The following is a 15,939-nucleotide window of genomic DNA, read 5'->3' as shown; positions in this document are numbered from 1 at the left end:
TATGTATCCGTGCCTCCCAACGTCAGAGGCTGCTCCCTCGTGCAAAGCTGCAGCGGGCACCACTTCCGCCTTACATAAGGCCTGCACTGCTATTGGCTGGTGTTGCGAGAACATTCAATGAGCCTTCGATTCGCTGTGTGCAGTGTCGCTGTGGCCAGCCGAGCGTGGCAACGGCAGGCAGATGCAGCGTACCATACGCGCAACGTTGCTAGGCGACTACAATGCGAATGTTTCAAGACTCGAAACCAGGCGTGAATTATATGGTGTTTGAGGCATTTGACGTGGTGACCGGTCGGAAGTGCGCTCGATCCATCATAGTGCGCTAGGCCGGAACACGGGGCCTTCGCATGTGCTGGGCTGCGTCAACTTCTACTGCCCATTGCTACTGCAGAAGCATTCTTCTGTCTATCGTCGTCCGCTTGGATGCCACCCCTCCCCACCTCCGCTTTGTTATTCTAATCCCGTCATGTTGCGCAACACCCTGCGCCAGTGCTCCCGCTCGCTCCAGTGCGCCCCGGCGAGAGCAACCTTCTCGAGCCTCGCACAGCCATCACGAAACGCCATCTCGACATGTCGCAGGCCGCTTGCGCTGACGCAGCGCCGCGGGTATGCCGTGTCGTCGGAAGACACCAACAAGGGCGTTGTGCGTACCTCTCCAGCGCCGCCTTCAAACTCTTCGACCCCATAGCTAACAATGACGGCATAGGACCCCAACGACTCGTTCCTCCAGGGCAACACGGCCAACTACATCGATGCCATGTACATGCAGTGGAAGCAGGACCCCGCCAGCGTTCACTACTCATGGCAGGTCTACTTCCACAATATGGAGTCCGGCGACATGCCCGTGTCGCAAGCCTTCCAACCGCCGCCCAACATCATGAGCTCGCCCCAGGGCGGCGCCGCTCACAAGCCCGGAATGGGCATGGCTTCCGCCGAAGGTACCGACGTTATGAACCATCTCAAGGTCCAATTGCTTGTGCGAGCGTACCAGGCTCGTGGTCACCACAAGGCCAAGATTGACCCGCTGGGCATCCGCTCAGAGGCAGAGCAGTTCGGATACAGCAAGCCGCGCGAGCTTGAGCTTTCCCACTACAACTTCACTGAAAAGGACCTGGAACAGGAGATTGAACTAGGCCCGGGTATCCTCCCGCGCTTCAAGACCGAGACCCGCAAGAAGATGAAGTTGAAGGAGATCATCGAGGCCTGCGAACGCCTCTACTGCGGCTCCTACGGTATCGAATACATCCACATTCCCGACAGGGAGCAGTGCGACTGGCTCCGTGAGCGCATCGAGGTCCCCACACCCTTCAAGTACTCTGTCGACGAGAAGCGCCGCATCTTGGACCGCCTGATCTGGGGAACCAACTTTGAGGCTTTCCTGGCCACCAAGTACCCCAACGACAAGCGATTCGGTCTTGAAGGAGGCGAGAGTTTGATTCCTGGAATGAAGGCCCTCATCGACCGAAGTGTCGACTTCGGCGTCAAGGACATCGTCATTGGTATGCCGCATCGTGGACGTCTCAACGTGCTCTCCAACGTCGTCAGGAAGCCCAACGAGTCCATCTTCAGTGAGTTTGCCGGTACTGCCGAAGCCAACGAAGAGGGCTCTGGTGATGTCAAGTACCACTTGGGTATGAACTTTGAGCGTCCTACGCCATCCGGAAAGCGTGTGCAGTTGTCTCTTGTCGCCAACCCGTCCCATCTTGAAGCTGAAGACCCCGTCGTGCTGGGCAAGACCCGCGCCATCCTCCACTACAACAACGACGAGAAGGAAGCTTCCAGCGCCATGGGCATGCTCCTCCACGGTGATGCCGCTTTCGCTGGTCAAGGTATAGTGTATGAGACCATGGGTTTCCACCAACTGCCCAGCTACCACACCGGCGGAACCATCCACATCATTGTCAACAACCAGATTGGTTTCACTACGGATCCTAGGTTCTCTCGCTCTACCCCATACTGTTCGGACATTGCCAAGGCCATTGACGCACCTGTCTTCCACGTCAACGGTGACGACGTCGAGGCTCTCAACTTCGTCTGCCAGCTGGCTGCCGACTTCCGTGCCGAGTTTAAGAAGGATGTAGTAATCGACATGGTCTGCTACCGAAAGCAGGGTCACAACGAGACTGACCAGCCTTTCTTCACCCAGCCTCTGATGTACAAGAAGATCTCGGAACAGCCTCAAACACTAGATATCTACACCAAGAAGTTGCTCGACGAGAAGACCTTCACCAAGGAGGACATTGACGAGCACAAGGCTTGGGTCTGGGGCATGCTAGACGAGAGCTTCAACCGCAGCAAGGACTACGTACCAAACTCCAAGGAGTGGCTTACTTCGGCCTGGAACGGCTTCAAGTCGCCCAAGGAACTCGCAGAAGAGGTTCTGCCCCATCTGCCAACTGCCATTGAGGAGACTCAATTGAAGCACATCGCAGAGAAGATCGGCGGTGCACCAGAGGACTTCAACGTGCACAAGAACTTGAAGCGTATTTTGGCTGGCCGCACCAAGACTGTCATGGACGGCAAGAACATTGACATGGCTACTGCGGAAGCGTTGGCATTCGGAAGTTTGTGCATGGAAGGCCACCACGTTCGTGTTTCTGGACAGGATGTCGAGCGTGGAACCTTCTCTCAGCGCCACGCTGTGCTCCACGACCAGGAGACTGAGAAGACCTACACCCCTCTTCAGAACCTCAGCGAGGACCAGGCCACCTTCACCATCTCTAACTCTTCTCTTAGCGAATATGGAGTGTAAGTCACATTTCGTCCTTTCATGTCTTGGCTTGACTAATCAACTGTAGGCTTGGCTTCGAATACGGTTACTCCTTGTCTTCACCCAACGCCCTCGTCATGTGGGAGGCTCAGTTTGGTGACTTTGCCAACACTGCCCAGGTTATCATCGATCAGTTCATTGCCTCTGGTGAAGTCAAGTGGCTTCAGCGTTCCGGTCTCGTCATGAGCTTGCCGCATGGTTATGATGGTCAAGGTCCTGAACACTCGTCAGGACGTATGGAGCGCTACTTGCAGCTCTGCAACGAGGATCCTCGTATCTTCCCGTCCCCCGACAAGCTTGACCGCCAGCACCAGGACTGCAACATCCAGATTGCCTACACAACGAAGCCGTCCAACCTCTTCCATCTCCTTCGTCGCCAAATGAACCGCCAGTTCCGCAAGCCTCTTATCTTGTTCTTCTCCAAGTCGCTACTCCGCCACCCGCTCGCTCGCTCCAGCATTGAAGAGTTCACTGGTGACTCGCACTTCCAGTGGATCATCGAAGACCCTGCGCACGCTACTGGAGAGATTGAGTCGCACGAGGGCATCAACCGTGTCATCATCTGCACAGGTCAGGTGTACGCTGCGCTTGTTAAGGAGCGTGAAGCACGCGGCGAGAAGGATGTTGCCATTACCCGTATTGAGCAACTTAACCCCTTCCCATGGCAGCAACTGAAGGACAACCTCGACTCGTACCCCAACGCGCAGAACATCATCTGGTGCCAGGAGGAGCCCCTTAACGCCGGTGCCTGGAGCTTCACACAGCCCAGAATCGAGACGCTCCTCAACCAGACCGAGCACCACAACAGACGACACGTCATGTACGCTGGACGCAACCCTAGTGCATCTGTAGCAACTGGACTCAAGGTGTCTCACAAGAACGAGGAGAAGGCTCTGCTAGACATGGCCTTCACGGTCAAGCAGGACAAGCTGAAGAGCGAGTAGAAGCGCTCTCAAGCTTACAGGAGGAGAAAAATCATCATTAATTGCATTACTCTATTCCCATTTCTGCGATGGAATTAGCTTGGAGTGGGTTTTAGGTAGCTGGACTTCATAGGGCTGTTCAGCTGTACATTTTTTGATCACAACGAATGTATGTTTATGGCGTGTAGTATAAAAGCCGGATTTTCTCTTATCGTTATGACTTGTAAATGTTGTGCTGTGACTACAGAGATGTTCGTATCAGGCCGTGCAGCTCGGTGATAGGTAGCCCGAGTGCTCTGCGTGGTTTCGGCATTGATAGAGGCTTCATACGTGCCGGCTCAGCTTATGCATCGTGAACTTGCAATGGGCATTCTAGGACGCGCCGGAGCATACCACAGCCAGAGTTATCTGCTCATACTTGGGCAATGCCACGTCGAGAAATTCTTCCGCCAGTGAGAATCGCCATGTTGATGACATTACGCTCATACAGAAAGACATGGTATTGGAGGTTGGAAGGCGTTGAGAAATTGAGGCTCACGGGGCGTGGGATCGTGATGGCTCTATGTCCGCGGTCCGGAAAAAGTCGGGCAGACGTCAGTGTGGGATAGAGCCCCGCCATCCCCTCCTGGCGGACGTGCCCCTCCACTTTTCCGTCTCCGCACCTGCATCATAGCTTGACAACCACGCGCTCCCGCAACAAAGCGCGTCAATTTCCGCACACGACTCGAGCCATGTATTTTCGCCCATGGCCAGACCGTGTCGAACATCAAGCTCGGGAAATTTCCCACGAAATTCGGCCTTGATCCGGAGTAACTGTGGCTGAGACCGCCCGGCTGAAGTATCGTGAGTTGCCTATGATGTCCGACCAGTTGCCGAGGGCTATAGCTCCCAGCGCCTGCCAAACAAATAGCACAGAAGTGTGGTCCGCCTGCCCGACTCTACCCACCCTGACTTCATAACGATACTGCGCTCCGCTTTTTGCTAGACTCGACCTTGATAGCTTTTCACCATCCCTCTCTCCAAACTTCCCCATTCCCCATACTCTTTCCCATCTTCCTTTCCCCGTTGATACCAACTTGCCATTGTAGCTTCGCCATCCCTTACTCTTACGCATTGTAGATTGAACACTTCAAACATCTTACAAAATGGCTTCCAACAGTAACGAGGGAGGCCCAGCGCAGGAGAAGATCAACACCGACATCATCACCCTTACGCGATTTCTCACCGAGGAGCAGACCAAGTACGCCGAGGCGACGGGAGATTTCACGTAAGTTTTGGGCTTCGAGAGAATGTCAAAGTTGGAGGACTAACCATTCTTGCTAGACTGCTATGCCACGCACTGCAATTTGCATTCAAGAGCATTGCCTACTACATCCGGAGAGCGACATTAATCAACGTAAGCCAACCCGACCATTCCCAGACGAAACAGCGACTAACATAAGTAGCTCACTGGTCTCCAAGGCGCGACCAACTCCACAGGCGACGACCAAAAGAAGCTCGACGTAATCGGAGATGAGCTCTTCATCACCGCCATGCGCTCCTCAGGTCGCGTGCGCCTCCTGATTTCTGAAGAGCAAGAAGAAGCAATTGTCTTCGACGAGTACCCCAACGCACGTTACGCTGTAGCCTGCGACCCCATCGACGGTTCCTCCAACCTTGACGCCGGTGTCGCAGTTGGTACAATTTTCGCGATATACAAGCTGCCAGAGGGCGCCAAGGGCACAAAGGAGGACGTGCTCCTACCTGGCACCGAGATGGTTGCTTCAGGTTTCACCATGTACGGCGCCTCCGCTCAGCTGGTCCTCACAATGAAGGGCGGAAACGTCAACGGCTTCACACTCGACACTGCATTTGGCGAGTTCATCCTCACACATCCCGACATGAGGGTCCCTAAGACCAGGTCCATCTACTCAGTCAACGAGGGTAACAGCTTGTACTGGGAAGAGCCTGTCAAGGCTTGGTGTGAAAGCCTCAAGAACCCACAAGAGGGTGGCAAGCCCTACAGCGCGCGTTACATTGGATCCATGGTTGCAGACGCATATCGAACACTATTGTACGGCGGTATCTTTGCTTACCCTGCGGATAAGAAGACTCCCAAGGGCAAGTTGCGTATTCTCTACGAATGTGCCCCCATGGCCATGGTTTTCGAAAACGGTATGTCTTATTTAAATCACATATTGGTTCACTCTTGCTAACACGTGTACAGCTGGCGGTTTGGCAGTAAACAGCAAAATGGACCGTATGCTCGAAGTTGTTCCCGAACACATCCACGACCGATCGGGTATCTTCTTGGGTTCAGAAGGCGAAGTCCAAAAGGTCATCGATGCGCACAAGAACTACAAGAAATAGGCGTCTGTGGTTGACTTGGAGCGTGAAATGGCGTACCATTGGGCTATTACTGGCATATGAACAGATACTTGCTGGTCAAGGTTCCACATTCTCCATCGACATATATAGTATTATTGAATGACGATACCAACTTTACCCTGACCCTATACTCTTCTTGTCGTGTTCGTTACAAGAACAATCAACATTCTGCTAGGATTTCTAAGAACAAACGTTCTAGAAGAACGAATTGAAAACATCACAGCGTATCAAAGAGCCAGTCATGAATATTGTAAGATCTGTTAGGAGTATCGACTACATGCCTAAGATCTTACCTACCACATCTCCCCTCTCAAAGCTATCCAGTCTGTACCAGATGCTCCCATCGTAATCGTATCCACTCTCACACCCACCATAACATCTACCATGAATTATCGAGACGCCGAAAACCCGAACATTGAGAGCCAGCTTGGTATCGTAAAACTGCTCGTGAGGTATCATACTGTTTGCGCAAAGAAAATCCATCCACAGACCCACACCCATATCATGACGTTTCGAAGACGGGGCGCCGTCTATGTTAACATGCACTAGAGTGGAACAAGGAAAAAAGAAACATGAAGAGGGGAAAACCAAACTCTGGAAATTTGAGATTGGTGCTTGGTGGCATCCGACAATCCAGTCAAGGAGTCAGTCGCCGAGGAAAGAGGTGTCGTATCAGACTTGCCGTAACATGGCTGCAAGCCGATAACAGAGAAGAGGACATCGAATCGTGAAAACTTTTTGGGTGCAATGGGTCATGAAAGCCGTCCCGTATCGTAAGTGAAAACCGTTACCCGTGCGCCGTTCGCCGTTCAGAAAGATCATGCGACCATCGTTACTTGCTGCCGATCGAGAGATTCGCGGACCGAATCCTACTCAGTGGCAACTAGAAAGAGGTTTAAGCCTTCTCTTCTTTGATCTCCTCCTTGGGGGCTTCCTTCTCAGGCTCACCCTCTTTGTTCTTGACGTATTCGTCATAAACGCTCATGGCCTCCTCAACCTTGGCGCGGAGAGCAGCCTCATCGGAAGTACTGGCATAGTTAGTACACGAACTAGAAGAGCTTGAAACAAGAATACTTACAGGTTGATCAACTCGCTGTTGTCCATCTCGAGAAGCATACCGGTGATCTTGCCGGCGAGCTCGGGCTGCATCTCAGCGATCTTGGGGTAGAGAGCCTCACCGAGCATCTGCTTCTGCTGGCCGGGAGCAGCGCCGCTCAAAGCACCCATGTCGACGCCGGCACCGGCGGGACCGCCACGGCCACCCTGAGGGTAGGGCATGGGAGATTGACCGGGACGAGCGCCCTGAGGACCGCCGCGACCACCTTGAGGAGGGAAGCCCTGACCGCCGCGCATGCCGGGAACACCAGCCATGGGGACTTGAGGCATACCAGGCATAGGAGCCATGGGGCCACCACGACCGCCACGTCCGCCCATGGCCTGCTGGGCAGCCTGTGCAAGCTGCATGTACTGCTGGTTCATGTAGGCAGGGGGGAAAGCGCCAGGAGCCATGCCAGGGGGCATGTACATAGGAGGCATCTGCTGACCGTTGGGTCCGCCGCGGCCACCTTGCTGGCCGGGCATGCCACCAGGGAAACCAGCGCCACGGCCACCCTGTTGACCAGGCATACCTGCGGGGAAGGGCATCTGGCCACGACCACCAGCGGGGAACATCATAGGCTGCTGACCAGGTGCGATGAACATCTGAGGAATGCCACCGAACTGCTGCTGCTGTTGTTGCTGCATGCGGAGCTGGTTGCGGGCCTGAATGGTGGCCTCGAGCTGGTTCTTACGGACATCCTTGCGCTGGGCAAGAGCGACGTAGAGAGGCTTGCCCTCAATCATCTTCTGGTTCATCTCGGTGACAGCTTTGGTGGCCTCGTCGGGGTTGCTGAAGCAGACGAAACCGAAGCCCTTGCTCTTACCGAGGATCTTCTTCTCACCCTTGATGGTGACCTTCTCGCCACTCTTGTTCTCGTCCTTCTTGTCGTCAGACGAGTCATCCTTGGACTCCTCCTTTGGCTCCTCCTTGATCTCGGTCTCCTTGGGCTCCTCCTTGACCTCGTCCTTCTTCTCGTCGGACGGGGACTCGGAGCGCTCAGCGGGCATGGCGTCGCGCATGACCTTGGCAGAGGTGATGGTACCGAAAGGAGTGAACATGTCGCGCAGCTTCTCGTCGTCGACATCGTCGTTAAGGTTCTTGATGTAGAGGTTGACACCCTGGTACTTGGACTGCTTCTCAAGGCGAGCGGCCTCGTACTGCTTGCGGAGCTCCTCCTCACGCTCGTGCTTCTTCTGAGCACGGCCGACGTAGAGCTTCTGGCCACGGAAGTCGGTGTCGTTGAGAGCGTCAACGGCAGCGGAGGCAGCCTCGTGCTTGATGTAGTTGACGAAGCCGAACCCGCGGCTCTTACCCTGGTCATCGCGTGCGATGGAGGCGGAGGTAATGTCACCGTGCTTCTCGAAGAGCTCACGGAAGTCCTCGTCAGAGACCTCGAGGTCGATGTTCTTGACATAGATGTTGGTGAAGTTGGCCTTCATCTCCTCGAACTTGCTCATGCGCTCCTTCTTGGGGATGTGGTGGCCGACGAAGACCTTCTTCTCGTTGAGCAACATGCCGTTGACGTGCTTGATAGCGTTGTTGGCGGCCTCGGCGGTCTCGTAGTGGACGAATCCGTAGCCCTTGGAGTTGCCGAGCTCGTCCTGAGCGACCTTGCAGCTCAAGATGTTACCGAAAGCGGCGAAGGTGTCGTGGAGAGCCTTGTTGTCAATGGCGTGGTCCAGGTTCTTGATGAAGACGTTGCCCTGGCCAGTCTTGCGCAGAGCGGGGTCACGCTGGGACCACATAATACGGCAAGGCTTGCCCTTGATGACGGTGTAGTTCAACTCTTCGAGGGCCTTCTCGCCATCCTCAGAGCTGTTGTAGTTAACATAGGCGTAACCGAGCGAGCGACGGGTAACGGCGTCACGGCAGACACGGATAGACGCGACCTGGCCAATCGAGGAGAACAGCTCGAAGAGCATGGCCTCGGTGACGGAGGGGTCGAGCTCGCCAACATAGAGCGACGCAGAGTTCTGGTTGTTCGCAGGGGCAGCGGTGGTGGGGGTGGGGGCTTCGGCCTGGGCAGCAGCGACGTTGGTGTCGACCTGAGCGCCGTTGGCGTCAGCGCCCTCCTGAACGGGAGTAGGGTTGGCGACGTCAGACATGATGTATATCTGCGGGGTTGTGTGTTAGTTGGAGGGGTCGAAATATTGCGGGCAGCATGAGGGTCGACATGTGCAGGTGCGCTCGCTTCGCAAAAAGTTTCAGCACTCACCTAAGTTGCAACAGAAGATGTGCGGGGTAACAGAGTCGGTGTATCGGTCCAAATAGCACTGGCTATACGGGCGCGCTGACTCCTTCTTCTTGCGAAAAAGGTGAGATCGAGTAAGACGTCTGTCGGGTTCAAGCGACAGTGGGAGACGAAGAGTTGGCGGTGGTCGTCGGACGGGCTTTTCTTGTTGTTTTCTGTATTTTTTTTGTTTCTTTTTCTGTTATGAACGGTCCACTGGGAACCGAGGGCTTGGAGAGCTGTGGGTGTAGTTGGGGGTGGTTAAGCGTTTAGGGTGGGAGGGACAGACGAGGTCGCCAGTCTTTATGCGCAGGTGTGCGATTTTTTGGGTGGCCCGGGCGTTGCGCTAGCCTATTTAAGACGGCGCAACCAAGGCGGTGAATGGAGGAACCCTGTGCCAGGTAGACAATGGCGATGAAGGGCGCAAATAAGAATGTTGTGAAATGGCGGATCTGCGGAAGGGGGCGCCGCTGTGACGATGCTTGTTTGTGTCTGTCTGGGAAAGCGCAGGTAGGCGTAACGGCCGTTGCGATAATGGACCCTGTGTATCACATGTCAGATACGCGAGTAGACGTAGACGAAGTGGGATGGTATCCTACAGTTGATACTATGCGACGCTGTGTTAGTCCTCAAAGACTCGAAAGCTTAGGCCTCTGTTTCGGATACTTGCATTCTGAAAGGATAATAAAGAACAATTCGCACACTGTAGTGAGGGGTGGTCCTGCAGCCGACCAGCAATCCTGGGGTAAGGTGCATCTCTGTAAGACGACGCACAACATGCATGCACAAGCACTGCAAGCTAAACAACAACTTTCGGAGACAAGCGCAATCACGCCTTGATGCGTGTTCATGCATTCAATAAACTACCAGATAATATTTTCAGTACAGGTCTCAGACGGGTATCGGTACGGTGCGTAAATGTTAGAAAATTCCAACCATGTCATAATCATGCCCCTGCTACTCCTTCAGGGTATCGTCCCATCCCCCTTGCTCGGTGAGATGGTCTTCCACACGCACTTTGCAGTTTTCCAGGCCCTTCCCAAGTGCCTCGTTCCACTGGCTTTCGACAAGACCAACCTTCTCCTTGAGGTCGTCCGTCAATCGCCGTTCCTCATCTGCTCTGATAGCCTTCATCTCTTGATTGACGCCTGTCAGATCCTCGCCTTCTAACAGCCTTTGCGTCTCCAGAAGTCGTGAGCCTGCCGTCATAACTCCGGTCTTGACCTCATGCAGTAAGCATAGCAAGTTGATCTGCGATTCAATGAACTGGTATGCCGAGCGACCAGCATGTGCCAATAGAGTGTACAAATACTGTAGTGGGTACTCGTGGTAGGCCGGCGTCTCCACATACTCCTGCGGTGGAACCAGAACCTCGAAGCCGTGCAGGTTCCGAGGGACTTGCTGCACAATTTCCAGTAATCCAGGCGCGATGTCCCAAAAAGCCGACAGCTGGGCTTCGACACCCCGGGTCACGTTCTGTTCGATGACGTTCATGAGATCTTCGTAGCGCTTGAGCGTTTCCTTCTCGAATGTGACTTTGCGATCCTGTCCATCGCGTTGGAAGAAGGTCGTGGCTTCTTTGACCTTCTGTTCGTTCTTGGTCTGGACATATGGCAAGACAATGATATCTCTGTAAAGGTCGTTGCGCTCGTCTTCGAGTTCAAACATCTCCTTGTGTAGCTGTTCCCGCGCTTCAAAAAGCCATTTGTGCAAGGTAAGCATTTCCAGGAGTTCTGGTTTTTCATCACCCTCTTCCTGCGTTTGATTGGGATTGGGCTCCTGCGCCTCGTTGCACAAACGTCCTTTGAGATGCTCCATCGATGCGGTAGCCTTGGTGATGCGTTCGCAGAACATGGCGTGCAGTGGGTTAGCGACTTCAGCCTGGAAGCTATCGAATATCCACTGGACTACGTCCTGAGCTCTTTGATGCTCGCGAGCCTCGAAATCTGCTTCTGCCTTGGCCGCTTCTGCAAATGACATGACTCCATTGCGAACGTTGTCTTGAATATTGTACCGAAGTTGTGCTCTTTTGTCAGACAGCGATGCATTTTCTTGCTCTTTTCGTGCGTCAATCTTTGTCTTGAACTTGGCCTTTGTATTCTTCACTTCATCGAGCTCCGATAGGGTTCGCAAGCTACTCCGAATACTTGCTAGGTCAGGGTGACTGTTGTTGACTGCGGGGTGATGGCGTGGGTAGGATGGCGGGAGCGTGACGAGTCGGGATACATCCAGCTTGTGTGGGTCCGGCGTTGCCGTAGCAGACCTGGAATAGTAACCGTAAGGCTGCTGCTGTGGTGGTTGTAGATTTTCCTCATGCAGGCCGACCTTTTCGGGTGGGTATTCGTTAGGTCCATACGCTGGCCGACTGCTGGACTCGCCACGCTGGTTTGGAGTGGATGGATTCTCGCCTGCCCACTGCAGATTCTCACGAGCTTCTTTTGGCAAGCTCATGTACTTTGATTCCCGCTTACTCCGCTCCAATCTTCTACCACCACCAACTCCAGAGGAGCCGCCGTCGCTTTCCCACCAGCGACTCGCTGACCTACCTCTGGAATCTTGTTCATCAGGAATGGTGCTCATAGCCATACTTGGGATAGGCGAGAGCGAAGGATGGTAATTGTTAGTCCAAGCAGCGTCCCGAGCCTTCTGGCTGGATGCGCTGGAAGGAGATGCTGGTTCTGTATGGGGAGTGAAGTTGCCAATGGAAGATGCAGGACTGGCAGCTGTCGTCGGCATCGAGGAGAAGCGTGTGTCGGGAGATTCGCCGGTTACGGAGCCCTGGGACCTCCTGTTACCCTGTCCTACAGGAGTAGCCTGGGTGTTTGGTGTAGCTGATCTGCGCCCAGAATTGCCGTACGAGCGCCATAAATCTCTTGTCAAATCCATGATATCTCCAGCCATTGCATCAAAAGCCCCAGAGTACCGATCACGACGAAGTCGTGACTCGGTAACAATGAACTCGGCAAACAACTCCAGTCTATCTTGGTCCGTTTCAGCTGACATCTCCTTCTCGATGAATTGTCGATGCCGCTCCATGGAGGCACGTGCAAAAGCATGCGTGTCTGCTGGTTTGGGTGTGCTCAAACTCGAGTTTGGTGCGCCGGTATGTGCGGTACTAGGCGTTTGGATCGCCGAATCATTTGCAGCTTCTGAGCAACGGGTCAGGTCTGCTTCCCTCTCATCACCATAGATACGTAACGGTGGAGTAGGCAGCGCTTTGGAGGGGAGAGAGACGGGTGCTTTCTGTGCTGAACGACTGAGATGTTCCATACCTGGCGAAAAAGGTGGTGTTGCAACAGCCATAGATGCAGCCTTTGGATTCGTGTCCACACGAGGCGTAGAGTTGGACGAACCAGGATCTTCATAGAGATGGCCGCTTCTTGGTGAGCGTACAGCCCCGGCACTCCTCGGTGTGCCTTTGGTGATAGCACCACGCCGTGTTAGGCCACCTTCAGGCGTTCCCAAGTCCAGATTGGCAGGTTTCGCTGATTCTGCTTCCAAGTCTTGCGCCCATGGGTTGTTGCTCGGTTCGACACGCAGCTCTCGAGCAGCGCGACTCTCACTCCGTCGCTCACGGATGCCTCGGGTGCTACCTTCTCCTCTATTTGGAGTGCGATACAGAGTGCTACCCGAACCCGATGTGGTGTTCGTTGGCCCCGACGAAATCGAAACACTCCCGCTCTCTGATGCTGGCGCAGGCTGATCGGATAGATGCACAGCGCGCGGACTTGTGTCAATATGTAGACCGTGGGCGGCTGGAGACCTTGGTCGCACGCTCGTAGATTCATCCTGCCAACCTTGGGGAGTAGGTGGTATGGGTGCCAATGTTGTTTGACCGGGTCTTCTTGTTGGAGGGGCTGAAGGTAAAATCGGCGCTCGATTTGATGGCGGTTCAGTCCCAGGCCCCATACTCTGCGATCTCGAGCTGCTGGGTGGAGGGCCCGGCGGGGGCGGAGGTAGTGGCACATTTCGACTCCAGCCCCCTGCTGGCACTATTGGCGATTCGTCAATAGGCGTTCGGGTCTCGTAGCCCGGTACGCCAGCAGAGGCCGCTCTTCGAGAGGTGGGTGGTCTGCTAGGCGATTGCGTGTCGGGGCTGTACCGTCGGTCTAATGTGTTTGCCATATAACTGTAACAATGTCAGTAAGACGATATACTATCTCACGCAAAGACATACTTTGAGGCAGCCCTCTGTGCGACCAGCCCTGGAGAAGCTGGTGCCCGCTGAATCGCATCAGAAGTACTGATACGAAGCGAGTCGATGTTGCTCGGGCCAGGACTATGATCGTTGTTCCGATTCCTGAACGACGACAGACTGAACTTGGAAGCCAGCTTATCGCGCGACACTGAACGACCTGTTCCATTCCTGGGGGGCGGAGGTGGGAACTGAGGGTTCGATGTTATGCTTGTCGCGCTCGAAGGCATGACCATTGACCCAGGTCGACTGTGATATCCAGAGATGGGTCGCGCAGACGAAGGATTGCTGCTCGGGGGTGGGGGAGGTGGTGGATGGGGAAACGTGCTGGCAGACATCTGAGGCGATGATGTGTTGCTGGTGCTGAGGGATTGTGACACGTTCGGGTTCTGGCCGGGCGAGTATGGAGGCGGTGGTGAGGGCATCGACGCTGTTGCGATTAGCATCACGTCTTGCCATGCTTGGTATGTTTCCAAGAACAATCTCGACACACAGGAGGATGCATATTTTGCGGAAGAAAAGAAAAGAGAGTCTATCCAATCTGCTACCTATAACACGAAACTGGGACAAAGTAGGAAGTGATATATACCTTCCATGCCTGTCACATCCTGAAGCCTCGTGGGGACCGACGTCTGGCTATGCTGAACATGCTGCCCACTGACATTCCCACCGCGCGTCCATTGCTGGGGATTGTATGGCACGGCTGGACCCGAGCCCCTCATAGCCATGGGAGAAGCAGCCGCGATGGGCGAAGGCGCATACGTCGAGGGCGCGGGGGAAGGCGAGAAGGGCAGGCTCAGAGACGAGGCAGTCGCCGGTGTAGGTAGCGAGCCATGCAGGTACGAATGGCCGGACTGAGGTGGCGGCGCGAGGGTGGTGTTGAGGAGGGGAGGTTGCACAGCGAAGCGCCTGGGAGATATCTGCGGTGCCTGGAGGTGGGCTGGGTGCGGTGAAGACGGCGGTGGAGGCAGTCGGGGCGACGGCGGCGGTGCGGGACTGTAGGCGTGCTCCATGGCTGCTACTATTAAACCTCGCGGTCTGGCAGTGTCCTACTAGATTGCTTCAGGGCTGGCTTGATGTGCCGTGCCGAAGCCTTCAGCGGCTCCAGCGAGTAGTACGGGCGAATCCTGCGGCGGAGAGAAGATGGGGCGGCGTTGGGAGCTGCACCGTTGTGATCTTGGTCACCTCGCACGCGAATGCAGAGGCCGAGGCGCGCAAGGATGCTGGGTCATGCTGTGTGCCCGTCGAGTCTGAGGATGGAGGGAACGCGGCCAATTCGACGCCTGGCAATCGACGTCGATCATGTCGGGCACGAGGGTTAGCAGCTCTAGACTCGAAGCAGTATCGACGACGGAGGTTTGGCGTTGTAGCGAGGCTTGACTTTTGCTTGTCCAGCGAATGGGCGACGCCTCATGCATACGGCGACATGGGCACTATGCACCATCCCTGCCCGTCGACAAGACGTCGGCGGCTAAGTAAAGAACATGGCCGCCATCCTCAGGCCATCTTTACCTTTGCAGCTGCACTTTTTTAACCCAATGTCAATCCCAGCCGTCGCGCAAGTGGCCGACATGTCCCCGCAAGAGTTTTGACGAGTCTCGTGACGTGTGCAGCGTTTCGTCCAACATGCGACCGTTGTGGTGTTCGTCTTGGTATCCAAGAGAAAGTTCCCCACACAGGCCGATATAAATAGGCAGTGGGTCCACTCCAACATGCGCAACGGCCCACCGCCGCATGGTCTCTAAAACTCCACCACCACCATGCCTCCGCATCTCGAATTGTCCTGGGCGCCGAGTTGCTTCGTTCTGGCCGAATCCAACGCGACTGATCCATTTATATCGAACCCCGTCACTTGCCATGCCTATAGTGTTTTCGGGCGATGCTCCTGATTATACATGATGATGCATGTCCGGGCGTTCTTGTACGAGTTGGTGATTGTGGCCACATGCCTATCACGAATTGATGCGCGAGACAAGAGGCACACAAACGACCGTTGGAAGAAGCGATTACGTGCATGCTGATGGCAGTAGTACCGCCTTCGCCAATCGTGCATCCCGTAGACCCAGGTCCTGACCGCTGCGTTAGCCCCCGGACGCTGAACATGTATATTGCCGGAACCACGTTATAGATGAGTAAAGCAGGGCGTTTTCCGCAAGAAGATCCGGCTGACCATGGTTTGGTTATGCCACACATTAGCTTGTGCGCGATGAGATAATCAATCTCAATGTTACACTATATATTGCAAGTGTTGATGCCTAAGGTGATCTACCTAGGTAGACCCTCAAGCTTATTGTAAAACACACCTATCTTGATGCACACTCTCACGAACAAACTTAATTCTAGATATGAAAGTAT

At 54.6% G+C, this 15,939-nt stretch overlaps 4 protein-coding genes across 4 annotated transcripts; 2 read left to right on the top strand and 2 right to left on the bottom strand.

Annotated features, from left to right (window-relative positions):
- Positions 1 to 466: 466 nt before the first annotated feature.
- Positions 467 to 3,714, top strand: GT037_008458 (2-oxoglutarate dehydrogenase e1 mitochondrial precursor; the record flags this gene model as incomplete). The annotated part of the gene is made up of 3 exons (XM_038933505.1): positions 467 to 643; positions 707 to 2,748; positions 2,799 to 3,714. 3 exons carry the CDS (start codon positions 467 to 469, stop codon positions 3,712 to 3,714), a joined length of 3,135 nt encoding a protein of 1,044 aa, XP_038784170.1.
- A 1,124-nt stretch (positions 3,715 to 4,838) lies between these two features.
- GT037_008457 (fructose--bisphosphatase) lies at positions 4,839 to 6,042 on the top strand (the record flags this gene model as incomplete). Its single annotated transcript, XM_038933504.1, has 4 exons — positions 4,839 to 4,960; positions 5,017 to 5,089; positions 5,139 to 5,847; positions 5,900 to 6,042. The coding sequence occupies 4 exons, from the start codon at positions 4,839 to 4,841 to the stop codon at positions 6,040 to 6,042; spliced, it is 1,047 nt and encodes a 348-aa protein (XP_038784169.1).
- Positions 6,043 to 6,955: 913 nt separating this feature from the next.
- GT037_008456 (polyadenylate binding protein) lies at positions 6,956 to 9,264 on the bottom strand (the record flags this gene model as incomplete). The annotated part of the gene is made up of 2 exons (XM_038933503.1): positions 6,956 to 7,088; positions 7,139 to 9,264. 2 exons carry the CDS (start codon positions 9,262 to 9,264, stop codon positions 6,956 to 6,958), a joined length of 2,259 nt encoding a protein of 752 aa, XP_038784168.1.
- Positions 9,265 to 10,346: 1,082 nt separating this feature from the next.
- GT037_008455 (uncharacterized protein) lies at positions 10,347 to 14,597 on the bottom strand (the record flags this gene model as incomplete). The annotated part of the gene is made up of 3 exons (XM_038933502.1): positions 10,347 to 13,518; positions 13,567 to 14,014; positions 14,174 to 14,597. The coding sequence occupies 3 exons, from the start codon at positions 14,595 to 14,597 to the stop codon at positions 10,347 to 10,349; spliced, it is 4,044 nt and encodes a 1,347-aa protein (XP_038784167.1).
- Positions 14,598 to 15,939: the final 1,342 nt, after the last annotated feature.

The sequence above is a fragment of the Alternaria burnsii genome (genome assembly GCF_013036055.1).
Source record: "Alternaria burnsii strain CBS107.38 chromosome Unknown 753, whole genome shotgun sequence".
Taxonomy (NCBI): domain Eukaryota; kingdom Fungi; phylum Ascomycota; class Dothideomycetes; order Pleosporales; family Pleosporaceae; genus Alternaria; species Alternaria burnsii.
The sequence above is the reverse complement of the archived record's forward strand: the minus strand, read 5'-3'. Positions and strand labels throughout refer to the sequence as shown.